The following is a 13,316-nucleotide window of genomic DNA, read 5'->3' on the forward strand; positions in this document are numbered from 1 at the left end:
TTAAATTGTTTTCTCTTTCCAGATTTGCTCGTAAATGCATATCAAACAGGTAGCCAAGAATGAAGAAAGCAAGCCGGAGCGTTTGTTCAGTGCCCAAAGTGCCTGGGATTAATAAAATACAAACCGTGGAGAAAGTCAAACCAGAAACCAATTCCACAGTATCTGCAGTAACCAAACTTTCAAAAACGGGGACAGCAGCGTCATTATTGAAGGTATCCCCTTGTTGTTTCTCCTTAATTAGATACTGATTGATTGATTGATTGATTGATTTAATTTCTTAATCGCCCATCTGGCCGGTCACCCAGCCACTCTGGGTGATGTACAGCAATACAATTTCAAAACAATAACATTCTACTTTAAAAAATCATATTTCTAAAAACTACCCTAGCCTCAAATGCCTGCCTGAACAACCACGTTTTTAATGCACGGCGGAAGCTCATTAAAGAGGGGGCATGGCGGAGTTCCCTAGGGAGGGTGTTCCACAGAGTGGGGGCCAGCACAGAAAAGGCCCTCTCCCTCGTCCTCACCAGTCTAGCTGACCTGGCTGATGGGACAGAGAGAAGGCCATCCGAGTTTGACCTTTTTAAGCGGCCTGTCTGGTGTTGCTGGAGGCGCTCCTTAAGATAGGCTGGGCCAGAACCATATAGGGTTTTAAAGGTCAAAACCATCACCTTGAATTTGACCCGGAAAACAACTCATAACCAGTGCAACTCCTTCAGCATCGCAGTGATGTGATCACGCCGGTGGCTGCCTTTAATCAGGCGAGCTGCCGCATTCTGTACCAGCTGCAGTTTCTGAACCGTCTTCAAGGGTAACCCCACATAGAGCAAAATTACAGTAGTCTAGACAAGAGGAGACCAGGGCGTGTACTACCGATGGGAGCAGATGGTCGGGAAGGTAGGGGTGCAGCTGCCGTATCAGATGGAGTTGGTACAGCGCTGTCCAGCTCACAGCTGACACCTGACTGACCTGAGCCTCCATGGAGAGCTGGGAGTCTAAAATGACCCCCAGGCTGTGGACCTGGTCTTTCAAGGGTAGCCTTACCCCATTCAACACCAGGTCAACATCCCCCAACCTCCTCTTGTCTCCCACCAAAAGTACCTCGGTCTTGTCAGGGTTCAGCTTATTCCTCCCCATCCAGCCACTCACCGTCTCCAGACATTTGGACAGGGATTCTACAGCTAACCTTGGTGAAGATTTAAACAAGAGGTAGAGCTGTGTGTCATCCGCATATTGATGTCACCGCACCCCAAACCTCCTGATGATAGCCCCCAGCTCCTTCACATAATGTTAAATAGCATCAGGGAGAGGATGGATCCCTGTGGCACCCCACAAGTGAGCGGCCATGGGTCCGAGACCTCCTCTCCCAGTGCTACCCTCTGGTACCTGCTGGAGAGGAAGGACCGGAACCACCATAATACAGTGTCTCCAATGCCCAACCCCTCCAGGCGGTCCAGGAGGATACCGTGGTCAACGGTATCAAAAGCCGCTGAGAGATCGAGGAGAACAAGGAAAGAACATTCGCCCCTATCCAAAGCCCTCCTGTCATCCACCAAGGCGACCAGGGCCGTTTCTGTCCCATGCCCAGGCCTGAAGCCCTAGATACGAACTAGTACAGCTGTTGGATAGCAGTGGACAAATCTGGTTTTGTCCTGGGCTCAAGACTGTGACCCAGCATAGTTCTAAAGCTATGTCAAAATAATGTAGTATCTTGAAACCTTTTGATGATTTAGGGGCTCAGACACTGCTTTAAACTGCATTGAAATTAACTAACAAGTATATCTGCTGCAAATATTCATCTACATTGGCAGCTTTTGTTATTACTATTAGTGGTATTGTAGAGTTGGAAGAGGGAACTCCCCTATGAAGAAAGGTTACAACAGGTGGGGATTTTTAACTTAGAAAAAGGGTATGTGGGTGGGGGTGGGGAGAGACAGAGTGGGCCAGTTTGCGTGATCAAAGAAGCCACCAAGGTTGTTCCTTGTTCCCAGAGCGCACCATACACCATTTCCTTAATTACCCGCCCAGGTGCAGCTTGTCATGTTGTCCAAACCCAGGCAGCATGGCTTGTTTGAGGAGGAAACAACCCTCAGATAACTCACAGTCTGTTGCAGGGCTATTTGAGGGTTGTTTCCTTGTCAAGCAAGCCATGCCACTCAGATTCAGATGACACAACAAACTGTGTCCAGGCAAATAATTAGGGAAATGGTGCCTGGCGCACATCGGCATGAGCCGGGATTAAGACAAGCCATTGTGGCTTGTTTTGAACATGCAAACCAGGTCGATATAGGTGTATGCAATCTTCCTGATGTGGAGAAAGTAGATAGGGAGAAGTTTTTCTCCCTCTCTTATAATAATGGATCGGGGGGGGGGGGGGAGTGTCATCCAATGAAGCTGAGTGGTGAGAGATTTGGGACAGACAGAAGGAAGTACTTCTTTGCATAGCGTATAGTTAAATTTTGGAACAATGCAGTGATGGCTGCCAACTTGGATGGCATTTATTTATACTATTTTTGGATCACTCCTCCACACAAGTGACATGGTTTGCATGTAATGACAACTGGGAGTTCTGTGCTTCTCCATTTTGTGTGAAAAGTAGAAATATGCTGCTGCTAGAATAAAAGACTGGAAAGGCCTTTGGATCAGTTGTGATAAGTCTTAGAGTAGAGGTGACATGTTATCTTGTACAAGTTAAAATGTGATAAGTAAGGCTCTTTCTCCCATTTCCCACCGCTTCCGTGTTGGTGCACAAGGAAGTGGGAAGAGGAGTTCAGACATGCCTTGCAGACCTTTACAGCACCTGGTCGCATCACAGAAGAAGGGCACCTGTTGCATACTAGTGCAAAACTAGCAGCACCGCTCCTTTGGAATGTCCTCCCCTGGTCCAAGAGCCTGGCATCTCCCCTTATATGTTTTAGGTGACAGGTGAAAATTTTCTTATTTTCCCAGACCTTGATTTTAACCTCTCTGGTGTTTTTAATTTTGTGTTAAATTGTGTTCATTGTTTTACTAATAATGTTTTATTGTTTTAAATAAAGGTGACAATCAGCTGCTAAGTGCAGAAATACAGATGTGGATGCAAGTTGATGTTTTATTATTAGTCCCTTCTCATAGGACCTTAAATGGATCTTTGTAATGTAATCTGCCTTTCTTACATAAGGAGGGTAATGATGCATTTCTGAATGGGATTGGTCAGTTTATACATACATTTTTTATTTTGTACTTGTATATTAGGCATCATGAGGTACAGATTAGCCAGTAATGACAATCAGGATATTTTCCTCTTAAGAAGTGGTCAAGATGGTTTCATTGTAAGGTCATAGTTTAGTTTCAAACTATATTAGCAGGTGACTCATATTTGCACTCTGTCATTATGCTAGTGGGGAATGACAATCTAATTAAGTCTCAGTAGGTGTCCCCTTCATGGATCACTGCCTTGTTGTGGCGAAGGGGCTTGCGTAACTCAGTGAAGCCATAAGCTATGCCATGCAGGGCCACCCAAGACAGACAGGTCATGGCAGAGAGTTCTGACAAAATGTGGTCCACTGGAGAAGGAAATGGCAACCCACTCGAGTATTCTTGCCAAGAAAACCCCATGGAACGTATCACAAGGCTAAAAGAGATGACGCCGGAAGATGAGCCCCTCAGGTCGGAAGGTGTCCAATATGCTACTGGGGAAGAGCAGAGGGTATTTCCAAGTAGCGCCAGAAAGAGTGAAGCAGCTGGGCCAAACCCGAAAGGACACTCAGCTGTGGATGTGTCTGGTGGTGAAAAGAAAATCCGATGCTGTAAAGAACAATATTGTTTAGGAACCTGGAATGTCAGATCAATGAATCAAGGTAAGCTGGAGGTGGTCAAACATGAGATGGCAAGATTGAACATCGACATCTTGGGAATCAGCGAACTCAAATGGACAGGCATGGGCGAATTTAATTCAGGTGACCATCATATCTACTATTGTGGGCAAGAATCCCTTAGAAGAAATGGAGTAGCACTCATAGTCAACAAAAGGGTGGGAAAAGCAGTACTGGGGTACAATCTTAAAAATGATAGAATGATCTCAGTACGAATCCAAGGCAAACCATTCAACATCACAGTAATTCAAGTCTATGCCCCAACCACTGAGGCCGAAGAAGCTGAGGTTGATCGGTTCTATGAAGACCTACAACACCTTCTAGAACTAACACCAAAAAAAGATGTCCTCTTCATCATAGGGGATTGGAATGCTAAAGTAGGAAATCAAGAAATCACCGGGATAACAGGTAGGCATGGCCTTGGTGTACAAAATGAAGCAGGACAAAAGCTAATAGAGTTTTGCCAAGAGAACATGCTGATCATAGCAAACGCTCTTTTCCAACAGCACAAGAGGCGACTCTACACATGGACGTCACCAGATGGTCAATATCGAAATCAGATTGATTATGTCCTTTGCAGCCAAAGATGGAGAAGCTCCATACAGTCAGTAAAAACAAGACCTGGAGCTGACTGTGGCTCAGATCATGAGCTGCTTCTTGCAAAATTTCGGCTTAAATTGAAGAACGTCGGGAAAACCACTAAACCACTCAGGTATGACCTAAATCATATCCCTGATGAATATGCAGTGGAGGTGAGGAATAGATTTCAGGGATTAGACCTGATAGACAGAGTGCCTGAGGAACTATGGACGGAGGTCCGTAACATTGTTCAGGAGGCAGCAACTCAATCCATCCCAAAGAAAAAGAAATGCAAGAAAGCCAAGTGGCTGTCTGATGAGGCTTTACAAGTAGCTCACGAAAGAAGGGAAGCGAAAAGCAAGGGAGAAAGGGGAAGATATACCCAACTGAACGCAGAGTTCCAGAGAATAGCAAGGAGAGACAAGAAGGCCTTCTTAAATGAACAATGCAAAGAAATCGAGGAAAACAACAGAATGGGAAAGACTAGAGATCTCTTCAAGAAAATTGGAGATCTCAAGGGAACGTTTTGTGCAAAGACGGGCATGATAAAGGACAAAGAAGGCAGGGACCTAACAGAAACAGATGAGATTAAGAAGAGGTGGCAAGAATACACAGAAGAACTATACAGGAAAGATCTGAATGTCCCTGATAGCCATGATAGTGCGGTCACTGAACTTGAGCCGGACATCCTAGAGAGTGAAGTCAAGTGGGCCTTAGGAAGCATTACTAACAACAAAGCTAGCGGAGATGACAGTATTCCAGCCGAACTATTTAAAATCCTAAAAGATGATGCTGTTAAAGTGCTGCATTCAATATGTCAACAAATCTGGAACACTCAACAGTGGCCACAAGACTGGAAAAGGTCAGTTTACATTCCAATTCCAAAGAAGGGCAACGCCAAAGAGTGTTCAAACTACCGCACAATTGCGCTCATTTCACATGCCAGCAAGGTGATGCTCAAAATCCTACATGCTAGGCTTCAGCAGTATGCAAACCGAGAACTACCGGAAGTACAAGCTGGGTTTGAAAGAGGCAGAGGAACTAGAGATCAAATCGCCAACATTCGCTGCATCATGGAGAAAGCAAGAGAATTCCAGAAAAACGTCTATTTCTGCTTCATTGACTACGCTAAAGCCTTTGATTGTGTGGATCACAACAAACTCTGGCAAATTCTTAAAGTGGTGGGAGTACCAGACCACCTTACCTGTCTCCTGAGAAACCTGTACGAGGGTCAAGAAGCAACAGTAAGAACCAGACATGGAACAACCGATTGGTTCAAAATTGGGAAAGGAGTACGACAAGGCTGCATATTGTCACCCTGCTTATTTAACTTATATGCAGAGTACATCATGAGAAATGCCGGGTTGGATGAATCAGAGGTCGGAATTAAGATTGCTGGGAGAATTATCAACAACCTCTGATATGCAGACGATACCACCCTAATGGCAGAAAGCGAAGAGGATCTAAAGAGCCTCTTGTTGAGGGTGAAAGAGGAGAGTGCAAAAGCTGGTTTGAAACTCAACATTCAAAAAACTAAGATCATGGCATCTGGCCCCATGATCTTAGTTTTAAGATACTAAAACTATATGCCCCATACTTCCTGGCATATAGAAGGGGAAGAAATGGAAGCAGTGACAGATTTTACTTTCTTGGGCTCCAAGATCACCGCAGACGGTGACTGTAGCCATGAAATTAAAAGACGCTTGCTCCTTGGGAGGAAAGCTATGGCCAACCTAGACAGCATAGTAAGAAGCAGAGACATCACCTTGCCGACAAAGGTCCGTCTAATCAAAGCTATGGTTTTCCCAGTAGTAATGTATGGCTGTGAGAGCTGGACTATAAGGAAGGCTGAGCGCCGAAGAATTGATGCTTTCGAACTGTGGTGCTGGAGAAGACTCTTACGAGTCCCCTGGACTGCAAGGAGGTCAAATCAGTCCATTCTAAAGGAAATCAACCCTGACTGCTCATTGGAAGGACAGATAATGAAGCTGAAGCTCCAATATTTTGGCCACCTAATGCGAAGAGAAAACTCCCTGGAAAAGACCCTGATGCTGGGAAAGACTGAAGGCAAAAGGAGAAGGGGACGGCAGAGGATGAGATGGCTAGATAGCATCACGGATGCAATGAATATGAACTTGAGCACGCTCCGGGAGAGAGCGCAGGACGGGAAGGCCTGGCGTGCTATGGTCCATGGGGTCACGAAGAGTCGGACACGACTGAACAACTGAACAACAACAAGGTGTCCCTATTGCAGGAAGAATTTTGTATCTTATTTATTTATTTATTTCATTTATATCCCGCCTTTTTTCCTCTTGCAAGGAACCCAAGGCGGCTTACATTATCCTCCTCCTCCTCTCCATTTTATCCTCACAACAACAACCCTGTGAGGTAGGTTGGGCTGAGAGTCTGTGACCAGCCCAAAGTCACCCAGTGAGCTTCCAGGGCCGAGTGGGGACTAGAACCCGGATCTCCTGGCTCCCAGTTCAGCACTCTCACCACTACACCACACTGGCTCTTTGAACCACTTTGAAAGTGTTGCTTGTGATTATTTGATTCTATGCTGTCATGTTAGCCATTTTAAAAGGGATTTTGTATAATCCCCCATGTATTTCTATCCTTTAAAATGTTGGGCTTTACCAGATACGTAATGAAGAGGGTTTTTTAGTAAACTTGAATGTTACTACTATATATTTCTGTAGAATATTGATATATTATAATCCGTAGTCTAGCAGCTGTTAGGCCATGTTCACATATCATGCCAAACCAGTTTGTCCTAGCAAACTGTAGTTTAGAGCTCCTTGTCTACTTTGTAATTCCGTTCTCCTGGTGCTCGTGAGTTCACTCATCTCTCCACAATGCAGCAGCCTCTGCAGGTGGAGTGATGGTTGTAAATTCAGACATAGTACCATAGTTACTAGGACTGGGTTTGCCTGACACGATAAGCCACAGTGAGTTGCACCCCTTGTTAGTGTCAGTGTCACTTACTGTGACATGTAAAACCCAGCACAGATGATTCAATGTGGTAGTTTTGCTCAGACAAGCCATCCTGAGTACCCATGGCTTGTAGTAGGGTGGTTGAGGGTAGCTTGTTCTCAGGGTGGCTTGTTGTGACGTCCGAATCCAGCAGCATGGCTTGCCCTAAACAGCAAAAAATATCTCAGCACTGCTGCCTCCCTTCTCCCTCACCAGTGACTGCCCCTTCACTGATGCTGAAACAGCACTTTGTAAGGACCACAACTCTGTCACTGCCTTAAAAAATAATAATAATAATAATAATAATTGCTGCTGCTGCTGCTGCTGCTTTGGAAGTAGGCAAGTGGAGTCATACTTTTAAAATTATTTTTCCCTGGTCTTTTGCAAGTGTGCAAGAGCACAGAATCGCCTATCAGCTATGTCGGGTCCTTGTATGTTGCAGCTGTCAAAGGAAGGCCTGAAGTGGAGTAGGTAATGTACAAGGAAACTGACAAGGAGAGACTGCACATAGACTAATCTGGGTGCACTTGCAATGGACTGGGGAAAAAGAATACTAAGAGAAAGTATGGATCCAATTGGGCAATTCAGAAGCACCGAAAAAGGGGGGGGGAAACGCGAGTGAAGTAAGTGCTCTGAAAAGGAGCACCAAAGGGGGGAAAAGTAACTCCCAAGTGGTTTAATATCTCCCCTAGCTATCAAACCTTGAATGGACACTTGTCAGTGTCCTCCCCACTTTTTCGGTGCTTCTGAATTGCGCAAATGGGTCTACTTTCTCATGGTATTAATTTCCCCCCCCCCCGTCGTTTGCAAGTGTGTGCAAATTAGCCTCTGTGCAGTCCCACACTGTCAATTTCCTAATACCCATTACCTACTGTACTTAGGTGTTTCCTTTGACAGCTGTAATGTACAAGGAAATTGACAAGGCGAGACAACACATAGAGAGCAGGTGAATCTACGGTCTTGTGCCCTTGTGAAAGACCTGGGGGTGGGGAATACTTTTTTAAAATAATCTCATTTGCATACTTCTGAAGCACCGGGGGGGGGGGGGAAGGGCAGCGAATGAGTGCTCTGAAAGGGGTTAGTGATCGGAGCAGGGAAGGTTTCCTGCTGAGGATACGAGAGGGGATGCCATGCAAAGGACACAGAGATACATGCATGGAGTGGGCTGGAGGACTGAGGGGGAAAGAAGCTGCTGCCTACCTGATCATTTGTCAGGAGTAATGTGGGTTGGTGAGCGAACAGCCAACCCACAGTGGCTTATTCTCCAGAGTGGTTTAGCATGATGTGTGAACTAGAAAGGGGGCTGCAAGCACACTTCAGCTGTGGCCTCCGATTCTGGTTTGCTAAATGATGTGATATCTGCCATGTTTAGAAGATAATTCATTCAGTAGATGAGCCTTCCCTGACGATGCTGGCTGGGAGTTGTAGTCCAACACATCTGGAGGGCATTAGGTTGGGGAAAGCTGCAGTGAACAGATGTCTTAACAATACTTTGCACTGTGAAAATAGTCATTTTGTAAGTCTTCATTTGAACTCTGTTTTGTTGACCTAAAGGGGTATGTAAGGAGGTCCAGACAACCAGACTCTGAGAATGCTTCATTAATTCACAGGAAAATATAGGAGGCAAAATCAGTAGGTGCAAAATTGATTTTAATAAGCTGCGCCACTACAGGAAAAATCACTTTTTTGCCTATTGTTTCTACTTCTTATATTACACTTCCAGCCAGTTCTCCTTTCCCTGTGTTTTGAAAAAGTCATGTGACTCTTCTTATTCTCAGCAGAATATTAGTGTTTCCTGTAGTCAGACTGAACCTGTTCAACTGGCTGTGGAGGTGGTAATCTAGACTAGAGGCAGTTTGTGGGCAAGGTGGAAAAGAAATATTGTATTTATCTAGGGAAGAGGTTAATAGATGTTTTCTTTTTTCCTTTTCAATTTAGTCCCTCAGAAATTGAAAACAAACAAGCTCCAAGCGGGAGAGGTCTTCTTGTGTCTCCCCACTTAAAATGTTCTGAGTGCTTCCCCAGCACTTGTCTTGCGTTGTCCCCTACCTTTCCCAGCTTGTTGGTCAGAGCTGTGTCCCTGTAGATGCACCTATGTTTGAGGGAGAGGGAGGCACCAGCACAGAGGCTCTTGAGTTCTTTTGGCAGGTTGAAACCAGATTTAGGTGTGTGCAACTGGACTTCCTTCCCTCTCCTCCCCAAGGCAGCCCCTCCAGCCCTCCAAAAATGCTTCACAAAGAGCCTGGGGACCCTGCTGAATGGGATGAGTTATTGTGTGGGGGAGTTGGGGGTCTCCAAAAATTGGTTGGAGGTAGCTTTTGTGAGCAGAGCCCTTTTGTCCATGGAAGGCAGATCCTGGATCCACCCCAGTAGCTTTAGCATTTGAAAGCCTAGATACATGATGAATGTTGTTAAATGTTTTCAGTGTAGATTTTTCCATGTTTAGTCATACTACAGTTTTTATAACCTGACCTATTTGGCTCAGTAATGCACAGTTGTTACCTACATAGCATACCTATAATTAATTTGCTTAACATTTTTTACTAGGTGTGGTGGAAATGCACCATTGGCAGGAAGGTTCAACCTGTATGGGCTTGCTGGGACAAGCTGTCAGTTTTGCTAGACAAACCACAATCAGAAATTATCAAAGGATGTGCAATTTGCTCCATTGTGTTCTTGTGAACCATTAATTTCTTAAGTTGTTAAGCATCATGTGGCATTTCTGCAGTAGATTAGATGTGAGTGTTCTCGGCTATTGGTAATGCAAAGCTGAACAAGAGATTTTCTTAAACCTCTTCTTGCTGATAAAAAGCTAAAATAATTTGTAAAAAGTACTGCCTGAAGAAACACAGTTTCAGTTGTAAGAATGAACAAGTGTATATGGTAGAATTGATGCAAGTCTACAATGAAAAAATCTATCTTTAATTTGGCAAGGGTGCTGTACTTCTGGTTTCTAAAACAAACAAAATCCCAAATATGGCATTTTAAAATAAAACCTGGCACAAACATCACAAACCAACTTTGGCACAAAAATAATAAACCACAGCTAAACATTTTCAGAATGAAACCTCTATGCAGTCTTGACCAAATTTTAAGTAATACTTTTGCAGTGAATGCAGAACATTTAAAGGGTTGGCCTGAGGCAGATCTTGGTAGTTAGCTAGTTCCATAAAGTTGGGGCTACTGCAGAGAAGGGCCTGCCCCATGCCTCAGCCAATCCCAACTCTCTTAATGATAGGACTCTGAATACGGCCTGGCCTCCGGTTATCAGAGGTGGGTAGTCCCTGAAGAATAGGTACCCAGACTGGTATAAGTAGTACCTAAACTTATACTCAGAAGTGAACAGGAATCTAGTGCATTTATTCAAAAATATGGCTGAAGCTCAACTATTTTGGCCACCTAATGCAAAGAGAAAAGTCACTGGAAAAGACCCTGATGCTGGGAAAGATTGAAGGCAAAAGGAGAAGGGGATGGCAGAGGATGAGATGGCTAGATAGCATCACCAATGCAATGAATATGGACTTTAGCACACTCCGGGAGAGAGCGCAGGACAGGAAGGCCTGGTGTGCTATGGTCCATGGGGTCATGAAGCTTCGGACACGAGTGAACGACTGAACAACAACAACAAATGGTATTGCAAAGGCATGGGTAATAGCTTCTATATAAGATAGGCTTGATAAAAAGCATTCCTTGGCACAGTAGTTCTTCTGGGAATCCAGTAGTGATGCTGCATCCAAGAATAACCCCTTGAGGGACCAGTACTTGGTCCTTCAAGACCCCAGTTATCCAGAAGTTTGCCTACTGGGCATTGGGGAGAGACTTAAGAACATGAGAACTGCTGTGCTAGATCAGACCAAAGGTTTATCTTTTTCAGCATTCTTTTCCCATAGTGGTCAACCAGATGCCTATGGGAAGGCCACAAACAGGACACGAGTGCAATAGCACCCTGCTGCTTGTGTTCCCCAGTAACTGGCATTCAATGGCATACTGCCTCTGATCCTGGAGATAATATATACCCAGCACGTCTACAAGCCATTATTAGCCTTACCCTCCATGAGAACATGGGAAACTGTCTCCTACCAGGTCAGATGATTTGTCTTGTCTAGCCCAGTATTGTCTCCTCTGGCTGGCAGCAGTTTTCTAGGATATGAACTGTGGGTCTTTTCCATCATCTGGTACCTCATTCTATTAACTGGAGATGCCAGGGATTGTACCTGGGACCTTCTGCATGCCAAACACTATACAAACATTCCTGATTACCTTACGGTGCATGCTTCCATGGCAGAAGCTGCTGTCAGAATGGATCTATCCCACAGCAATTCCCTTTGTCACAGTGGTTAGAAAAAGTGATGCCAGACTCGCAAAAATTGCCATAATGTCATGAATTAAAAACTTAAGACGAGGCATGCTGAATCAAACCAAGGGTCCATCCAGTCCAGCATTCCGTTCACGCAGTGGCCAACCAGCTGTCAACTGGGAACCCACGAGGAGAGGATGAGCGCAACAGCACCCTCCCACCCATGTTTCCCAGCAACTGGTGTACATAGGCTTACTGCCTCTGGTATTGGAGGTAGCACATAGCCATCAGGACTAGTAGCCATTGATAGCCTTTTTCTCCAGGAGATTTACATATGTTTTGCCATGCGACTGTAGGGGCATTTGTAGTTGAGGATGGCTCAGAACTCCTTTTGTTTAGGAGAAATATCCTGCTAGCTTCAACCTGAATGTGCTGTAATCACCAGTTATCTGATGTCTTTAACAACGCAACTGAAGGATGCATCTTAAAGTCTGCACTTTTTTTCATTCACTTTCACAGAAGGGTTTTCAGTATCATGTATTAAACATTGACCTAGCCTTGCTTTTTATTATTAGCTTTATGTGAGAAAAGGGCCTTTTCTGTGGTGGCCCCCACTCTGTAGAACTCCCTCCCTAGGGAACTCCATCATGTCCCCTCTTTAATGAGCTTCCGTCGTGCATTAAAAATGTTGTTGTTCAGGCAGGCATTTGGGGTGGGTTAGGGTATTTTAGAAAATGTTTTTATTGTAGAATTTTATTGTTTTAAACTGTTTTTATTGTATGTTGTACATTGCCCAGAGTGGCTGGGTGACCAGCCAGATGGGCGATTAATAAATTAATAATAATAATAATAATAATAACCCAATCCATTTTGTTACCAGTATTTAGAAATGTTGAGTTGCTTTTAATTGTTGCCGTTTCTGCTGAATCACATCGATCATCCAGGCCAAGAGCAATGATGACCTTTTAGCTGGGATGGCTGGCGGGGTTACTATGAGCAACGGCGTCAAGGGAAAGAAGAGCACTTCTACCTCCACAACACCTTCCACTGCAGGGACCACCATGAACAATCTGGATAATAAATCTAAGTCTGTTGCAGGTAAAGAAATGTTGGCCTTGAAAATGTTTTTCTGTTCTTTCAACAATGAAAAAATTGCTGCTCTTAATGTAAAAGATGGAATGAAGCCACTGTTAAAAAGGGGCCCATGTACCTCTCTGTGAGGATCCGTTGAGATGTGGTGTCTCTTCCCGGGCTCCCACGATGCTGGATGAAGCATCCAAAACTGTCAGCCAGAATTCTTCAGAATCCTGGTTTATTATTCATGAGCAAGCGTGTTCTGCATGCTGCCCCATTGCTCCCACTTGGCTCCTCCTGCAAGTGGAGGAGTTTATCATTATTGGAAAATTATATTGTCATGTCCAAACCGACATTCCTGTTTTGTCATTCTTCTAACAAGTCTGGATCCAGAAGACAACTTCAGACTGCTTTGAGGAGGGACAAGCCAGGAGCCCTTGTTCAGATATAATGATAAGCTTTTTGACCCTGGTAAGTTCCTGGTTAGTTTAGCCACTCTGCATGGAGGAGGAGCCGAACAGGAGCAATCAGGCAGCATC

The 13,316-nt window shown here is 44.6% G+C and overlaps 1 protein-coding gene across 1 annotated transcript in view; it reads left to right on the forward strand.

Moving 5' to 3' along the window:
- Positions 1–13,316, forward strand: part of SPECC1L (sperm antigen with calponin homology and coiled-coil domains 1 like) — a 93,174-nt gene that overhangs the window by 16,426 nt on the left and 63,432 nt on the right. The window contains exons 2-3 of the mRNA XM_084819914.1: positions 23–212; positions 12,648–12,801. Coding sequence (XP_084676040.1) covers positions 60–212; positions 12,648–12,801 — 307 coding nt within the window. The 5' untranslated portion in view covers positions 23–59. The remainder of the gene's footprint in view (positions 1–22; positions 213–12,647; positions 12,802–13,316) is intronic.

This window comes from Heloderma suspectum, chromosome 13 (genome assembly GCF_057233095.1).
Source record: "Heloderma suspectum isolate Gila_16-S chromosome 13, 16-S_ref, whole genome shotgun sequence".
NCBI classification, from domain to species: domain Eukaryota; kingdom Metazoa; phylum Chordata; class Lepidosauria; order Squamata; family Helodermatidae; genus Heloderma; species Heloderma suspectum.